Source organism: Pholis gunnellus (genome assembly GCF_910591455.1).
Source record: "Pholis gunnellus genome assembly, chromosome: 10".
NCBI lineage: Eukaryota > Metazoa > Chordata > Actinopteri > Perciformes > Pholidae > Pholis > Pholis gunnellus.
Genome location: NC_136537.1, coordinates 16,138,566 through 16,156,046, shown reverse-complemented (window position 1 = coordinate 16,156,046; position 17,481 = coordinate 16,138,566). Strand labels below are relative to the sequence as shown.

Sequence of the window (17,481 nt, the reverse complement as noted above, 5' to 3'; positions counted from 1 at the left end):
CTTCTTTCCATAAAGCGACTAAAGCCCTTGCTCTCATCCAATCTGACATGCAGGATATTTATAGCCGGGGAGAGAGAAGTTAATGGAATGTGGACAAAAATTAGAGAGTGGAAGAGAAAGAAAGTGGAGACTTATTCGGAAAATTTCTCAGAATAAACTGGAGGCTTCATGGGATGAAATAGAGAAAATGAAATACTATCATTATTCTTGACCAGCTTTGCTGCTCTGCTTGTTATGACTAATCCATTACTGCACTTGGAATAATGTGAGCTGTATTTTGTCTTGCAAAATAATCAGTGTGCTTTGCAAACTGGTTGAGATGTTGCTTAACCCAGATTTTATGAGTCTGGCTCAACCTAAAGTCGAAGCCATTACAAAATGACTGCGTGCATTAGAGTTTATACCGAATATTCTTTAACAGACATACTAATCTTTATATTTTTAGAGTGCACAATCGTGCTATTTTGTAACATTGTGGGGGCAATCGTTTTATTTTTCCTCCTGTTTTTTTTTTTTTTTTTAAAGTAAACCTGTGTTTCTGAATAACCTTTACTTAGCCTCAGATTGTTTATCTGTCCCGTCTTTCTGGGTGGTGGCAGAGATGGCAGCTGTCATTACGGGAGATGTTGTTAAAAGTCACACTAACAAACCCCCTAGCTGGACCAACTGTGCCCCCCTGGCTGGTCCCTCATTCCCATGACCACACACAGACACTGGAAGAGGTCTCAGTCCATGACACATGCAGTCTGCTGGCCACATGAAAATCTAAAACACTAATACAGTTTAGATTGATGACACAGGGCTTTACCAATCTGTCTTCTTCACTTTTGTAATATGATTTATATCTTTATCTCTTTGTCTCTGATCTCCATCCAGCACTCAGTAAACCGTGTCCCTGGAATGGGTTAATGATAACAACTCCTCCATATAATACCGCAGATAAAACGATAACATAAAGCAGGGACATTTTGATGTAAATATGTTCATTTTATTTACAAACCAAATGTACAGACACTGCATGGACTCTATAGCTGCAAACAGGGAGACTGAAAGCAATAATGGGGCTTAAGAAGCAGAATTCATCACCGCTGACCAAACGAAACAGATAAACCACAAACCGAAGGGTTAAGATAACGGCTTCGGGGGGGGATATAGCCAGAAAATAAACGAGGGAAAAATGAGGGGCGAGCTGCGAAGAAACCGCTTCAGTCGTGATACATTTTGAAGATACAGCTTTTGACGACGCCCATGTATCTGTCCCACACAACCTGATGTCTGAGGGGCAGAAGACAAGAGAGACAGAAAGAGAGCACACTGTAAGTAAATGGAGCAAAGAGGGTAAGACTCGTGACAAACTGTAATTGTGAAATCAGTGTTAAGAAAGTAAATGAGGCAATCTTTGTCCACTCAGCCGAACATGTGTGTGTGGGGGGGGTTGTCTGTTTCTTTTTATGAATATCTCTTTGTTAAACATGTAGTGGTGCAGGGCTGTGTAAACCCTTAACTACATTCCAGAGTGTTTGCATGAGAAACAAGGTAACTACAGTTTGAGAAATCAGGGGCGAGATAGGGTGACACCCACTGGTGGAGCCGAGGCGTCAATATTAGAGACACGACTTTATGCTTGGGCAGCTTTAATGATTGCCAAAGTATATATAATATTTGGTTATTGCTTCTTTTTTTTTTTTCTTTCAAAGAGCTCTACAACATCCTGACTGTATTTTTCGCCCCCTTAGGAATTAATAGTCCTGGCAGTTGGAGTTGCGCCCTACCTGATAAGCTTTACAGAATAAAAGCACTTTGACTCACTTGAATGTGTCAAGTATGTGTGCGGAGTTGTTGTAGTGAGTAAGGTAGAGTCTAACGTCCGCAGCTGTCCATCGGTCTGAACGACACGGCTCAATAAACTGGGGGAGAAAAAGGAGGGGAGGAGACGTTACATCACACCAAGGCAGACGTCAAGACTGGATTCAGAAATATGAGTTGAGTGATCTGTCTTTGCTTGAACCACGTAAAGATAGAAACTGCATTTTGTAGAAGTACACACCTTCTCCACAAGATCAATGAAAAAATCTCGGACATCCTTTGTGTTGGTTAACTTTGCGGCAATGTTGACCAGGCCTCTGGATAGATTCTACGAAAAAGAATGAAATAATTACATTCAAAAACTATTATTTCCTTTCATTGAAGAAGTTACTGACTGGTTTAATTTCCGATATCTCTCACCTTAAAATTATTCTCCATCTCATTAAAAGCTTTAGTCTTTCCTCTAAGAGCTGTACAGACCAGACTGAACAGAGAGGAGAGGAAGGAGGAGAAATTACCAATACAAGTCTGTCATTAAAAGCCAGTTAAAAATTCAGAAATGGCAAAAACGTGTAGGTTTCTCTTTATTTTCATGTTACCTTTTGTGTTGATCCAGCAGATCTTTGTCAGTGATTAACACCTTCAGTTCTTTCAGCTCTTGTAAAAACTCTTTATCGAGATCCACGTCCATGTCTTCCACCATGTTATCTACAAAGTCAGACACTGTCATATCTGTTCAAAAGAGGGTTTTTTTTCTTCTTTCTGACAATCATCATCACACCCTGGCTTAGCCAATTAACATTGTTTACTTCACACAAATAAAATGTGTCTTCATTTTAATGACGATATGCAAAACCTGAAGGACCTCTGGTGGTCAGCTGGCCTCACTGACAGAGGCAATGCTCTAAATGTTGCGTATTCTTAATCGCCACCATCGACAGCATACCTCTTGTTCTTACGTGAGATATTTCTTTAAAGTCGTCTTTATGTTTTGTCTCACGGGTTCACTTTTTGTTTCTATTTTTAGTGTTCTTGGATTTATCTCTAATGTTTTATCAATCTGTAAGCCTCAAACTAAGAGACATTTAGACGGTTACAGATGATTAATATATATGTTACATAACAATGATTAAAATGTCATACATGTCCTTTGTATCTCAGATAGAAATGGCAGCAAACGGCTGAAGGAAACAAGACGAATGGCTCACCAACAGCCCCAACGGTCCAGTTGCTGATAAGTTGTCCAGCACAGAAGGCAAAGTCCTGGAATGTGAGATATTGCAGCTTTCTTTTCCCCGTCTCAAAGCGATTGTTGGCAAAGAAAACAATTGCAGCATAATCCCTGAAATAAGCGAAAGAGGCATTATAGAAGCTAACAAATAGACAGATAGAACTTTGATGTTTTCACTAGTTTGAATAACCCTGAATGCTTTCCTTCTCGGGTGAGGTTTTGTTAGAGTTAGCTAAACATGTAAACCCATGAAGTAATTCCTCATAACAACTACAACAACACCGAGGCAGGCAGGGAGGTTTTGTTCGCTCTTCACACGGATTACCTTGCAAGCTTGTCAGAAAGAAGAAAGTGGTGACGTATGTTCTCCACCAGGGGTCCCTTCAGCTCTTCCACAACTTTAAAAACACGTTTGAAGTTGTCGAACTGAAATTAAACATGAAGCATGAGATTTAGTAAATTTACAACAACATGAATAAAATCACTGTAACTGAAACTCAAAACGAATTTTAAAAAACGAATAACTGAAAGTCAGATTAGGACCAGGTTCAAGGTGGTTTCACAACAGAAAGGAGCAATATCTTTTAAAACTGCTGAGGACTCCTCTGGTAACTAGACTGACGGTCATTGTGGTGCTGCTCTCACCTGTCGTCTGCAGCTCTTCAGTGTCACACCTGTCTTGGCTCCGATGTCGTCCAAGTCTTTCTTTGTTCCCTTGGAGAGTTTCTTTCCCAGGACCTCACGGACAAATGCATCATCGAAGGTGTAGTATCTAAACATGTAAATACAAAAGGTGAGTTGGAAGAATATATTCTCATTTGCTACGTCAGGAAACAAGAATAACGTAGTGGTGTTTAATAATAAATACATGTCGTGGTAACATCTGCCTTGAGAGGGGAATAATCGGGTTCAAGGAAGGGGCGTTAAAAGATGAAAAATGACGTGAATCTAGATTAAATGTTGACGATACTGCAGACACATCAGATAATTAATGGTGATCAAATCGGAGCATCATCACTGCACCTCTCTATGAGCATGGCTTGTCGATGAGGTGGGATCTGGAACAGTAGCTGGTTGCCTAGTTTGGATGGACTGTGCAGCAGACGCTCACACATCTGGAAAGTCCTGTACTGGTCCATGGTGTCACTCAGTAGAACATCTGCACTCGCCTCACACTCCTCCAGCACTCCTCCATCCATTCGTGCCTTCACTGCATCGTTCACTGTTGGATAAACCAGACAAGCCTGGTGATCCAACCGTGGCTGTAGCGATGTGTAATAACCTGTACTAACAAATCTGCTGGTGGGGTGTGAACACACAGCAGCACTGTCATTATACTTCCAACGTGCAGGGTGTGGATGTGGATATACAAGTGTCGCAATATGTAGGTTTTAATTATGTTTTGCACATTAGCGGAACATTTAGCTTGTAACCCTTTAAAGAAACAACCCCTTGACTTAAGTAGCATGCATTACTTATAAAGAGTATCTGTTTCATTTGAATAGTTTTCAGAGGCCTGAATAGTCACTCTCCTGAATTTAACAATAACAAGCATACAGTAAAAGTTGTCTTTGTTTCCAGTGTTTTTATTCAATTTCTGACTCCTCAGATTGGTTGGTCCTGACCACCAGATTGTGAACCACTGCATTTGAATCATATGTTCAACGATAATACAATAAAACCCACATTGTGTGCGTCTTTGTAAGAGAACTCCAACAAACCAGGACTGTGTATAAGCTCCTCTCCTCGTCAGTAAGTCCACAGTCTGCTGCAGTACACTGTGACCCATAAGTGTGACTCATACCTGTGTACCCATCCAACCAGAGCTGGTACACCTCCTCGTCCATGATAGTGGTGTTGCCCACGAACACATCCAGCTCCATCGTCATCTGCGTGGTGGCAGAAAAGTAAAAGCAAAGTGGGTCAGGAGATGTTTCTGTTTAGCTTCAGTAACGTTAGCCCTCATCAATCCGCTTTCAGGTGAGCTCAAATACATTTTAAGCACCAAAACACACATCATACCTTGTTATGAGTGTTTCACGCACCAAACTGCAATAAAAGCTGAAATGCAAAGTAAACGGTTAGATTATGATGGCCATAGCCGCCTAGCTAACTTCCTCCATTAAAGGCTAGCTTCTTGTCCTAGCTATGTTCGCAGCTTCAGCGGAGACTAAACTGACAACCAGACAACAAAAACGTTGAATTAAGATCAAATGAACGTGATCGCGCGTGGTTTAAAACACGATCATCTACGAAATGGCAGCGTACTGTATCGCTATGGGTGCTCGCTATCAACAACAGCAGGCATGCTAAACGGACTTCCGGTGTCGTGACGTCACAGGAAAGGTTCTATACACATATTACTGTAAGTGTCTCTTTAGACATATTCTCAAAACAAACTGACTGACCTTTTGTTGTTTTAATGTGTTCTGTTGTAATGTTAGTGTCGCGTGACAACAAATAGGTTCTATGTTTAATTATAATATCTTGTTTTAAGTGTTCTCGCATACAGCAGACTACAGATTATACTGTATATCCTACCAGGAATAAAATGACGCAGTGCAGTAAACAAAAATCCACACCCGAGCACACATTTTAAAAGCAGTGTTACTACATAGCGGGCTGCTCATAATGCATAATGATTTTGTAGGATTGTGTGCTTTTTGTCATTTGACCCATTTGTAGAAATGATGCTTTTATTCTGAAACTATTATAGTTATTTCTGCTGTAGCATCAGTTTGTTGTCAGTCTATGGTACTTCCCCTGTCAGAGCAGACGTCTCTCATCCTTCGTGGTTACAATGTGGCACAACCAATACTAATAACGCTCCTAAATTATGCGTAATAAGAATAATAGGTCATTTATTTTTGTCTTTGTCCTCAGGGTTAAAATACAAAGACCCACTTTTTTTCTGACCAGTGAATATGGCTGCAGACAAAATTGTGGTGTAGACAAGTTAATAATTACACATTTATTAGAGATAAAAGCAGAAATGGACAGCGTTTTGTAGCTTTCTAATTAAATTGATTTGAATGTGCTATATTTGAGGGATTTGTCATGACAATTTATAGCCTATATAGAGCATGATGACCATGTTTAATCATGATCATGAATCATAATAACCATGTTTAATCATGATGCTATAGGCTGACCTTGGGTTGTTTTGTTTCATATATGGTTAGCCCTGTCTTCATTGCATTGTCCCACTTCTGAACCCAAACCTAAAGCTGAGGGTGTCTTGCTGTTCCTAGCAGCATGCCGACATGGGGCCTACCCAGCACTCACAACGACCCGCCTACTGCCTATGAGCCGCAAAGTTGGCCCATGTGTAATCCCTTCTGGCAACCATTCATGAGAAAGCCATCAATGGCCAGAAGAAAATCAAACTACAATGGACGATTATGTAAAGACTCAAATTATACAGCATATCTGTCAGCCTATTTCTGCCCTTCCATTTGTGCTCTTAAGTTATTTTAAAATGTGTACGATCCGAGATCTGTGTGAGCACAAGGCCTATGTGTGCCTTGCTTGCTGCGTGTTCACAATCTGCTCTCCTTTCCTCCGGCGATTAATCTAAATAAATCCCTGCAAATCCCTCTCCATGCCCTCCCTTTTGATGTTTCTGCATGTGTCCTTCAAAATCACAACATAAGTGAAAAACGACTCAGTCAACATGTCTTTTTGTCAGATCTCTCCCTGCACATCAACACTCTCACTTCTAACCCCACATGACACCCTGATTCCATCCCCAGCTCCCTCTTGCACGGTTAACACCCTACATTGTTATGGCCTCAGCTAAACAATGGAGGTGGGACAGAGGGCGGAAGGATGTGGCTGAATGCCTCAGCATAAACCCATGGAAAAAAGCCTGCAGTCACACTTTCCGCCAATGTTCTTTGAAAAGAAACGAGTACAACCAGGAGTCACTCATGATGCAACTGTTTGTACTGTACATCTTTCTTTGTAGTGAACTTTAACGGCACAAAGGGCCTGTTAATGAACCTCTTATGTTTGGCAAAGGTTTGGGCAGAGCTAAGATCTGGTCATAGCCCATGTCTTTAGTTTTTTTGAGGAGGATGAGACCAAGCTGATCAGATAATCCAAGAGTCACATGGCGTTTCTACTCTTTTCCTTTAAGAAGTGTGCATATCCGTGTTGTTTTGGATTTATGGCATGATAAAGGTAAAAGTAAAATCCAAATGGGGGCGTACAAGTTCCTCTCTGAGAGAGCACATGGAGCAGATCATCACCCTCACATCTGGATGATTTTCATAGCTGAGAAGATCAGCTGGATCGCTGAGCTGTTCGATTCTTTGTGGCCATTTACTACAATGCCATATGCCTATGGTATGCGAAGAGACACTGTAAACCTCAGAGGAAACCACTAACATGTCCGATTACTGTCTCTAACCGACGTGTCAAAACAGCAGTCATCGTGAAAAGTAAAACTTCCGGTAAAAACATTAAAAATAAAATGATTGTGGTTGAGGAACATGATTACAATAAAACCCGACAAAGACACCCTCTAATAAAAGTAAAGACTGACAAATACGAAATCTACATTGTAGTAAAATACAATGTGTTCCCACTATTTTCATTAAAATATAACAAGTCAATGCTTTTATTTTGAAAGCTACATAGACTGTTTTCCGGTGATGCTGGAGCTTGACACGCAGCTCGCTGCTCGGTGGTGTCACAGCCGTGAAAGTGGCGGAGGCGGAGGCGGACATTGTTGTGGTAACAGTCCAGCCCCAGAGGATGAACAGCGATGATGCACTTATTTTGAGCGGATAACGGGAGAGATTGGATTTTCATTTGTTTTGTTTATTTGTTTTTATCTAAAGATTAGTCGTTTGTACGAAAACGAAAACGGGAAGAAGCTGCTGCACCGTACGGACTCATCCTCCAGCACCGCGGAACGAGTTCATTCAGCCGAGGCGAGCGGAGCACAGCCTGGTGAGACGATGCCAGCGACGTAAAAAAAAAAACCCACACACAACATCTGCAGGGTGTGCATCCGAGGCTGCTGGATTAAGCCTCCGTGGATCGACCGGTCCTTTGTACATATAGGCCACCGAAGAGCCCACGGGGCGGCCGCTGCCTTCAAATACTGCGAGAGGAGGTATAATAAGGACAGTTGTATTCCTGGAGGCCTTTGGAGAACACAGTCTGCTGTTGAGAAGATGACAGATTGACATTAATGGGGGTTCGCGGCGCAACACGACCTCATTAAGACATCAACCGCGGAGAACTGGGTTCAGCACAAATTTAGGGCTTAAATCACAGCGCCTTGAAGAAAGCCGTCTAAAAAACGAAATCACATTTTTGTGCCATGACTTGGCCTCCGGTGCTGTAGTGATTGCAAAGGCTGACATCTGGAAAACACTGTATGCGGAGGAAGAGGATGTGATGGCTCTGTGTTAAGCAGTGAAGCACACAGTTACACCTCAGCGCTTTTAATACATTCTCAGGTACCCTTTAGGTGTAGGTTTTTAATAGAAAATGGGTAGCGAAGGTGAGATAATAAATAGAGAGCTGTCAAAGATGTCCGACGAGGATTTGCTGGCGTGCTCCAAAGAGGAGCTGGTGAGCCGGCTGCGTAAAGAGGAGTCGGAGAAAATGTCAGCTCTCATCCAGCGAGGACGGCTGATAAAAGAGGTAAATAAACAGCTGCAGGGACACCTCCTTGAAATCAGGGAACTGAAAGTCATCAATCAGCGCCTGCAGGAGGAAAACGTGGAGCTGCGGGACCTGTGCTGCTTCCTGGACGACGACCGGCTCAAAGTGAAGAAGCTGGCCAGGGAATGGCAGCTGTTCGGGCATCACGCGGCCAAAGTCATGAGGGAGGACCTGGGCGGTTACTTGAAAAAGCTCGCCGACCTGGAGCGCATGCAGGACGGGCTGGTGAAGGAGAATTTGGACCTGAAGGAGCTGTGTCTGGTCCTGGAGGAGGAGTGTGTCAGCAGGAGTGACTCCAGCCCCGGAGGGTCCACCGAGCTCAACCTGCCCTGCATGGTGGCCCGGGACCTTGGGGACGGAAGCTCAAGCACAGGCAGCGTGGGAAGCCCAGACCAGCTCCACCTGGTGTGCTCACCTGATGACTGATGGCAGGCTTACGTCAGCAGTCAGGGCTTCTCCGTCTCAAATAAGGAATCTGTAGGCTAGGGGTGATGTGATTGACAGAATGGAGACACAGAAGCTTTGTCAGACAATACAAATCAATTTGGTGCAAAAGCGTCAGGGCCTTCTGAATGCTGCAAAGATTTGTGTGCCACTAGGTTTTGACTTGACAAAGAATCTACCACTATAGACATTTTCAGGACTTTACAAAGACATTTAATAGATGTTTGCCAGATGATAATGTATCAACATTTTACAGTATTTGTTTTCTAATGACTCCTCTGTTTTGGGGAGATTCTCCTTTTTCAGTGGTCTGTTGTTGAAAAAAAGAAATGGGACCAAAAGACTGGGTCACATATATAAATTAATCTCATGCACTGGACTAGCCTACACTGGTAGAAGCCTTTTTTCTATTGCACTGGACAGCGTTATCATGGATCTTTAAATCCCAGATCTAAAGATTCATTTCAATCCAGTTTTGAGCCATATTTAGTCCACTGAATTCCAATAGCACTGAAATAGAGGAGTTGTGATAAAAGAAAAAAAATGAAACTATTTGATATTTGCTTTTGCTAGATGCCCAATAATGTGTACTATTTTATGCACTCTCTTCCTCAGGACAGGATTGGAGTGCCATATGTGCATGATGATTGTCACAATTTGTGCAGGCCTGTTAACCAGTCTGATGTGAGGGCCCTTCAGGTTTACTGTGAGTGGGGCTGCTGTGCATAATGTACATGTGCTAGAGCCGGAGTACAGAGTTTGGGATCAGACATGGTAGATGTCCTTGGACCTCACTCAGAGCTGAACTGAACAAGTTCTGTCACTTTTTTTAAAAATCCAACTGGAAACTCTTTGTATCAAACTGGAAGGTCTACAAGTTTTAATGATTTATATTCTATTCAAACCAAGCTGTTTAAATTCACTTGTATTACATTTTTCTTACATTGTTGTTGATGTTCAATTAGCATATCACAGTTTGTTTAAGTTGACGACGGTCAGCTTTGTCTTCTGTAACTCATGCTTTGTATTTACCCTGTAACATTAACTTTGACCCTTCTTTATCTTGATTTATCTGTATTAACTAGCATTAGGCTACTAACCGATTTCAGTTTAAATCATAGATAATGCACATGGATTAGAAAAGGTTTATTTTGTCGTTAGCTGTTTATTGGTGGGCTATGCTCGTAGTGCATTGAGGAGCTTTAAATACATTGGGTATGACACTTTGTGCTGTTCTGACCTTTCTTTGTGTGTTTGACTTTGCAGAAACAAGCATTTACACATTTACATGACACACAATGAAGGATTGATTTCTGCACTTGTTGTTTTGACCTTTCGTGTCTGAACCAACTACACTTGATTGATGCTCCCGTCATGTCACACAGACTGACTTTATGGATGTTCATCAGTTTTATTTTTGGATCCCAGTCCGGAGAGCTGAAGAGGGCAGCAATGCTTTTAACCACTTAGCGATGCACAGACGTCCTGTGACAGCGCCAAACACACTGAGTTTTTTTTCCATCGTGCTCTATAGCTCTCAATCTGACTCTCGTCCCTTCTCCATTTTTCTCTCCAACCCCATTTTAGCAGAGCAACCCAATTCCCTCTGAGCCATGTATGTATTAGCAGGAGATTCGCATGGGGAAACAGAACAGTGTTCATGGTTGAGGGGCATAGAGCGTTTATTAACGTTAGTCAGTATAATAACTTCTAACAAGTGTCAGAAAAAGGGTTGTAATTATTTTCATTTTATATCATTTTCTCAATTAGTCGTTTCTTATGAATTGTAAGAAAGGAGAAAGTAATACGGACATTATAATTGGGTCAAAGGTCTTTTTTTCCCCGACCAACACACAGATATTCAGTTTGCAATGGTATAAAACATTGCAGCACATCCTCACATTGGATAAGCTGCAACCTGAGAATATTCAGTTCTCACTTTTTCTTGATTAATCACAAAATAGCTTCAGATCAATCTTCTGCAGCTGACTACTCAAATACTCAAATACTCCTGTCCGTCCTAGAGTATTAATGTCCCAGTTATTCTGGTGTCTCAGTGTTCAATTTACAAAATGATTCATTCTCGATTGAAACTGATGAATGTGTTGATTTTAAGATGCAGTTAAGTCTAATCATATCCTTTTGTTTGTTTGTTTTTTTACAATAATATTATTACATCATCACAAATTTCACACAGTTATGAACCGTTTCTCTTTATTACATGTGAAGTAGTACAGCTTTAACAAGAGATTAAAGTAAGGCACTGCCCACCAAAACAGTTCATCTGTCAGAGACAATAAAAACGTTACCAAAAATATATTACACTCTCAAGAATAAATATGTGGTAATATAATCTATATTAACTCCTATGGCCCAGCCTTAGTGATCAAATATTTGCATAGACAATATTGGGATTGATAAAAGATTCATACAAAAATAAGTACCATTTACTAATAAGTACTCTATTTCCCTTGGTGAGGAAGTTCATAAAAAGTTACATAACATGACGTAACAATGTAAAAAGTTATTAAATGCATTATTATACTGAATTATCGCTGTTAATATATTATTAGATGGAGTTATCACAGTTGTATTATTATATAATTCTGCATGCAATGCTTTGTTTTGAACCTCAAACAAACTCATTCTACGTTATAGCTTTTAAAATAAGAAATATAAAGACTTTATATTTTTATCAATACTTAAAAGAGTGTAACATTCTTATCCTAATTTGCACATTATCTAAGTAAAGAATCATCTTTCTAAAGAGAAGAAATGACCTAGATGCACACAGCTCATTTTGAAATGGTTATCACAATCATCATTTTTCGTTTCCCTCATGTTTCCCAGAGATCCTTTTTGTCACTCATGATGAAATCAACATTAGTGTTTTGCCAGGACGACACGGCAGTCATTCACAGGGTGAGGATGGTCGGGGAGTGCAGCGAGTGATCCGATTGGTCTCCACTGCTGCTGCTGCGGCGATGAGCTATCCCACAGGGCTGTGGGGCTTGAGACTGGTGGCTGTTTCCCTGGTGTGATGAAGCATGGGACGTGATGGAGGCGCTGGTGTCTAAAGAGGCAGAGGGATAGGTGAATACCATACCAGCTGCGAAGGTTAGGAGAGAGGGAGTAGATGTGAGAACCGGGGTGTGGAGAGACTCCGATTCAGTGGCAGAGGCAGCCGATGTCACATGCTTGGTGGGGATGGTTATCTTTGGTTTAGGCTTCTCCATCTTTGGTGGCAGTTTGGTCGAGGGTCCGGGTCTGGGTCTGCTGAACTCCTGTGGCTCTAGTTTGATGCCTCCCAAAGAGGAAGTTGGTGGATTTGGGTCAGAATCCGAATCTGAGTCCTCAATTTTACAAATGGGACGGTGAGCCTCCAGGACCAGCTCAAGCTTGTCTTTCTCCTTTTGTAAGTCAGCTATTTCCTTCTGTAACTTGGACTTATCATCCTCCAGCTGGTCAGTCTCCTACACCAGGGGAAAGCAGAGGGAGACAGACATATGTGTAAACTCCCTCATGTCTCATTGAGATCAATGCCTTGTAGTTTAATCATTAATGTTTGGACATTTGTACAATGTTTACTCACAGTTTGCAGTGTGTCTGTCAGCTCCCGACGGCGATTGCGACATTTTGCTGCTGCCAGCTTATTCCTCTCCCTTCGTATTCTACGTCTCTGCATCTCTTCCTGGGATAACTTTGATGAGAAAGGGAAGATTCAAGATTAAAATACATAAAATAAATTAACCTGACGCAGTGAGTCAAACTCCAGACCCCATTGACAGTCTAAAATTGGATTGTGAAACCTTGCTTTGGGTGAAAAACTCAAAATATCAAATGTAGAGGGAGACAATTTGGGACGCCATCATAGACTACATGACACATGTGAAATACTACCACCATGTGTGTGCACTGAGTCATCACAGTCATGGCGGCTGAATGATCTTGAAAAGCTAGAGCTTCTGTGCCTTTGTAACACCCTAACTCTGACTTCATCCAGCTCCCTGCTGAATAATTGCTGTTGATCAAATATTTCCCGCCCATTCAGGGTGATGAGTCACACTCAGACCCCAGTGACTCAGGTGTGAGTCACAGAACATGACTTGCCCCTGTGAGTCACATGACAGTCCACTTCCTGTACAATGAAATTACAACGGGTTGTGTGCCAACATGTGTCTGATGAAACCAAAAAATTGTGGTGGTGACATAAACGCTGATGGTCCTTAAGGTCAAAGTTGCGTTGAACTGGGTCACTTTAACATTGTGTTATGACACGTAACATTGCTCTGCTAACAAAAAGTAGATCTTTACAAACAGTGTGTCGCAGGTGATGATTTCACTGAGTCAACAGACTCTCAAAGCAAACACCATGAAAGAACATAAACAGTGAGTGTTGGACTCTGGAGAGAAAATGTTCCTTATTTAGATAATTTATTGAATAAAATATCTACATGATCCTATATTGTCCTTCCCCTATTTCTAAACTGATTCACCTGATGTGTAAGTCTAAAGGAAATGACACAGAGAGTATTACAGGATATTACACACTAATTACGAAATGATTGAACTACTGTCCACACCTCACTATCTGCATCCCATACAGGGAAATTGTGCCACCCAAGATAGCTTCCCCAAAATGATCAGTGTCTAAATAAGTGTATATAGTGTTTGTAAAGTTTCAGAATCTGTTATTTAATTTCTTACATATTCATCGGTCCTGCGCCTTGTCGAAGCAGTAGTGTTTGTGGCTGCTCTTATGACCCCTGGTCTGAATAGATGGGAATGGGAAGGTGGTGGACCCAGAGGCCGTGCCCCAGAGAGGGTTGGGTAGGGAGGTACCGGAGATCGGGAAGGGCCCGGTGGATGCATGAGGGAGGGCTGGACCAACCACTGGAGGTCCTGGTTGGTTGTGATGGCATTGAGGCTTGGTACAAACTGACTGCTGCCAGCCATTGTAAACTTCTGGAAAAATAGATTGAAAACATTTATTAGATAAAGTTAGTGGAAGTAACAGAAAATAACATGTGATCAATAACAAAACACGTGGTTTCTGAAGTATAAATGGACAATAATTAATGTAAAACATAACTAATGATGAAGCTTATCATGGTTACATCCATAAACAGGATCATAAATTGTATAACTACACACAAATTACATATGATGTAACATTAACAGTCCTACTTTATTGAAGCTTGAAGTCCTCAACTTTTTAAAACTTTGTTTTTTACTCTTACAGTTTAGTTTACATTCTGTTTGACCCCTAAATCTCTGAGGTAAGTTGTAGCCTAGTCTAATGAAGGTACACCTACCTGCTCCTGCTGTGTAGTCGTAGTGTCGGAGGTTCCCTGAGAGTTTGACCCAGAGACGCTGCCTGTGTACGTCGGGTGGCCTCTCCCTTGACTTCCAAAGTTTCGATACATCCTTTCTGTTTAAATGAAAAGAAGATTAGATCCAGCTGGGGTTATAAAGCCTTTACGTCCCAGAAAGGTACTTTCGGGTTGAATCTCGTGTGTCAATTCAAACTCAGGGTAAGCCCACCTTATTGCGGTAAATCGGTAGAGTCCAAACGGGTGCGTCTTCAAGGGGGGACAAGGAAGGAAATATCGCCTTGCTTTTTTTCAAATCGCCTTGAAACTTCCCAAAACAACTTTCAGTGCACCATCCTCTCGTTAGTCATACGTCTAGAAGCCAAAGTCTGGGAATGATTGTGAGGTTGTAAACTCTTAAAGCGGCACTATAGGTTCACCACGCCCCTCTGCAGTTACGGGAAATAGTGTTGTCTGGAACCTCTCACGAATCAAACCACGTGCCGTGACGTCATTGACCATATATGGTGAGAGTTTCCTCCTGAGCATTGCGCTCGGGATTCCTCACACTCAAACCACTTCTGATGCAGTGGTTGAAATACTACTGCAAGTTCCTACTCCAGTGGAAGTGTTGTCACTTATGTAATATATTTTATTTACGCAAAAAAAACCATGTTGATTAAAAATCTAATTGGCCGAAGTATAAAACAAAAAAAACAGGACGGTTGTTTAAATTGCAGCCTATTTACTGTTATTTGAATATTGCCTGTACTTTTTAGAGATACGGACACTATTTGATCATTACAATTTCAACAAGCTAAGAGGAAAGTGATTACACTAGACGGGTTTAAAAAGTGTCTCACTGTTACCACTGTAATTGAGTTTTATGAAATTACAAAAGCAACGTACATTAGTTTATACTGTTTTTTCTCATTGCCAATGCTTATGGGGAATTTACAAAATGTTTGTGAGTTTGTTCAGTAGCCTATACTACTTCAAACATCATACAAGGTTTCAATGTAACCTTCATATTTTATGAATAACCTAATGTAAATGAATATGTTTTATCAATTTCACGTTAACTTTAAACTTCCAGTTTTCATTTAATTTTCAGATCCAGTTCAAAACATATACATATCTAAAAATGATGAAAATCTTTGTATTCTGTATACAAATTATAAATGAACAGTGAACCTTACTAATACTTCATGTTAATGTGAAATTATGGACCATAAAAGGTATTCACAAAAGTACAATACTTGTAATAATCATACTCTGATACTCTTACATTGTAAATAATAAATAAATATGAATTTAAAGGTTGCACAGTGTTACAGGATAGGTTATTGAATAGATTATAACATGTGGGTGAAGCTGGGTGAAGCTGGGTGCATGCTGTGCTTAATTGTGTTGAGGTTTTTGGCAGTCACTCTCACTTCACAAACCACATCAATGTGCATACATGCCTGTGGAGATGAGTCAGTGCATTGCCACAAAGCTGCTCATTTATGTCATCATCCTTTTCAACCACTGTGCAAGCACAATATAGGTCCTAGTAAAGATTAAAAAACTGCATGCTGTAGATTCGGTAAGCTTAGTCTGTCACAACAGCTGCTGACCTTGCAGTCCCTAAGGACAGAGTTCCCGGCAAGGGTTGATTTCTTCTGTCGATGCACCAGTGTCTCACATTACAGAGAATTCTTCTCCTAGGAATAAGGATGGCATAATATTTTTTATAGAGTCGCTAAAGTTAATTACAAAGACAGTCTGCAGTCTTTTTTTTTGGGAGGAAGAAGGGGAAAAAAGGTGTGGATTAATCATCCTCATCTATGAGTAGTGGCCTTCTGTCTCCTTATAACTTATGAATGAGAATAGAGACAATGACCAAACACTGAAACTGCCAAGAGCATGGCATTTACCTGAAGCTCATATTTCAGATTTGTCATAATAAAGATACGCATAAAGGATGTTTTTTTATGTGGTTGATGGTATCATATGAAGGAGATATGGGGTAAAGGTGAGAGTGAGATGACTAAAGCTTCAGGAATGCATGATGCCACACTGTCTCTAATTGTGACATGTCCCAACATGTGGAGCACCTTTCTTTCCCCTGATTACATCCATTCATTCACCAGATGTTTCGTTCATGTCGTATTTGATTAGGACAATGTCTGCTCATCAGACATGCACATTTGGGTGCATGAAAAAATGTTTTTACGTTTATGTATATTTAAATGTGAGGGTGTGTAAGTAAGGTGTTTTCTGATTTTCTTCAAATTTTCCCTACAAAAGTCTAAAATGTTCTGTAGTGGATGAAGGAAGTTTAGATTTCATTACCATTTACTCACCCTACAAACACTCCTCTACACCCACACACACACCCACACATCCATCCCACACACACGTTACAGAGCATAATGGCATCCTCATGACACACACACTTATGTTTATTGGGTGTTGCCTTGTTAATTCATGCTTAAGTACCTTGATCATTATACCGAGATTGTACAGTACAGTTTAGCCCATACCTGTACAAAGACCAGATTGTCCAGGTCATGGTTTGGTGAGATAAATATGAAGAAATAAAGACTTCACTTAAATACAATTTGAATAATATTAAATTAATACAATCCAAATGGTGTGGGAAATATTGTTTAGCTTGGTATTACAAATGTTGAAGTATATGTACATTAGCAGTTTAATGTACTCGGGAAAGTAGGGTACTTATTTTAAAGCACTGTAGAGGTGGTAAAAGTACAAATCCTTAAATGTATAAATCTCAATATAGTAAGTAAAACTTTTGGAAGTATTAGCAACCAAATGTTCTTAAGTAGCAGCTATTCCTCAAGTAGCAGCTTTTCAGCTGGTCCGGATGGAGTTAATTATAACTGCAGGTTATAGAGTGTATAGTATAGACTACTGTTTAGTACTGTTATGTTATGTTAAGTTTCATGAATATAACATATAACTTCATCTGCAAAGTATGTAGTAACTTGGACCAGGTGGGAT

The 17,481-nt window shown here is 40.7% G+C and overlaps 3 protein-coding genes across 4 annotated transcripts; 1 reads left to right on the top strand and 2 right to left on the bottom strand.

Annotated features, from left to right (window-relative positions):
• Positions 1 to 979: 979 nt before the first annotated feature.
• On the bottom strand, positions 980 to 5,336 carry fibpa (fibroblast growth factor (acidic) intracellular binding protein a). Of its 2 annotated transcripts, none has more exons than XM_079168011.1 (11): positions 5,060 to 5,336; positions 4,842 to 4,926; positions 4,061 to 4,259; positions 3,683 to 3,809; positions 3,363 to 3,463; positions 3,015 to 3,148; positions 2,406 to 2,529; positions 2,227 to 2,290; positions 2,048 to 2,134; positions 1,810 to 1,907; positions 980 to 1,275 (listed from the first exon to the last, which is right to left on the bottom strand). In XM_079168011.1, the coding sequence occupies exons 2-11, from the start codon at positions 4,924 to 4,926 to the stop codon at positions 1,206 to 1,208; spliced, it is 1,089 nt and encodes a 362-aa protein (XP_079024137.1). In that variant the 5' UTR covers positions 5,060 to 5,336; the 3' UTR covers positions 980 to 1,205. The 2 variants fall into 2 exon arrangements, with proteins under 2 accessions (XP_079024137.1, XP_079024138.1); XM_079168012.1 differs by having other exon boundaries at positions 2,406 to 2,514.
• A 2,988-nt stretch (positions 5,337 to 8,324) lies between these two features.
• On the top strand, positions 8,325 to 10,318 carry ccdc85b (coiled-coil domain containing 85B). The gene has a single exon (XM_079168013.1). The coding sequence runs from the start codon at positions 8,540 to 8,542 to the stop codon at positions 9,140 to 9,142; it is 603 nt and encodes a 200-aa protein (XP_079024139.1). The 5' UTR covers positions 8,325 to 8,539; the 3' UTR covers positions 9,143 to 10,318.
• Positions 10,319 to 11,367: 1,049 nt separating this feature from the next.
• On the bottom strand, positions 11,368 to 14,818 carry fosl1a (FOS like 1, AP-1 transcription factor subunit a). Its single transcript, XM_079168166.1, has 5 exons — positions 14,705 to 14,818; positions 14,476 to 14,591; positions 13,868 to 14,125; positions 12,753 to 12,860; positions 11,368 to 12,633 (listed from the first exon to the last, which is right to left on the bottom strand). The coding sequence occupies exons 2-5, from the start codon at positions 14,584 to 14,586 to the stop codon at positions 12,076 to 12,078; spliced, it is 1,035 nt and encodes a 344-aa protein (XP_079024292.1). The 5' UTR covers positions 14,587 to 14,591; positions 14,705 to 14,818; the 3' UTR covers positions 11,368 to 12,075.
• Positions 14,819 to 17,481: the final 2,663 nt, after the last annotated feature.

What these genes read in the sequence shown, in the direction of transcription:
- fibpa (XM_079168011.1), bottom strand. Translation starts at nt 4,926, where the DNA reads ATGACGATGGAGCTGGATGTGTTCGTGGGCAACACCACTATCATGGAC. An exon ending in CTGGTTGGATGGGTACACAG is followed by an intron (nt 4,260 to 4,841) that starts GTATGAGTCACA and finishes TTTATCCAACAG; the next exon opens with TGAACGATGCAGTGAAGGCA. An exon ending in CAAGCCATGCTCATAGAGAG is followed by an intron (nt 3,810 to 4,060) that starts GTGCAGTGATGA and finishes TTACATGTTTAG; the next exon opens with ATACTACACCTTCGATGATG.
- ccdc85b (XM_079168013.1), top strand. Translation starts at nt 8,540, where the DNA reads ATGGGTAGCGAAGGTGAGATAATAAATAGAGAGCTGTCAAAGATGTCC.
- fosl1a (XM_079168166.1), bottom strand. Translation starts at nt 14,586, where the DNA reads ATGTATCGAAACTTTGGAAGTCAAGGGAGAGGCCACCCGACGTACACA. An exon ending in CGACTACACAGCAGGAGCAG is followed by an intron (nt 14,126 to 14,475) that starts GTAGGTGTACCT and finishes CTATTTTTCCAG; the next exon opens with AAGTTTACAATGGCTGGCAG. An exon ending in TGACAGACACACTGCAAACT is followed by an intron (nt 12,634 to 12,752) that starts GTGAGTAAACAT and finishes CCCCTGGTGTAG; the next exon opens with GAGACTGACCAGCTGGAGGA.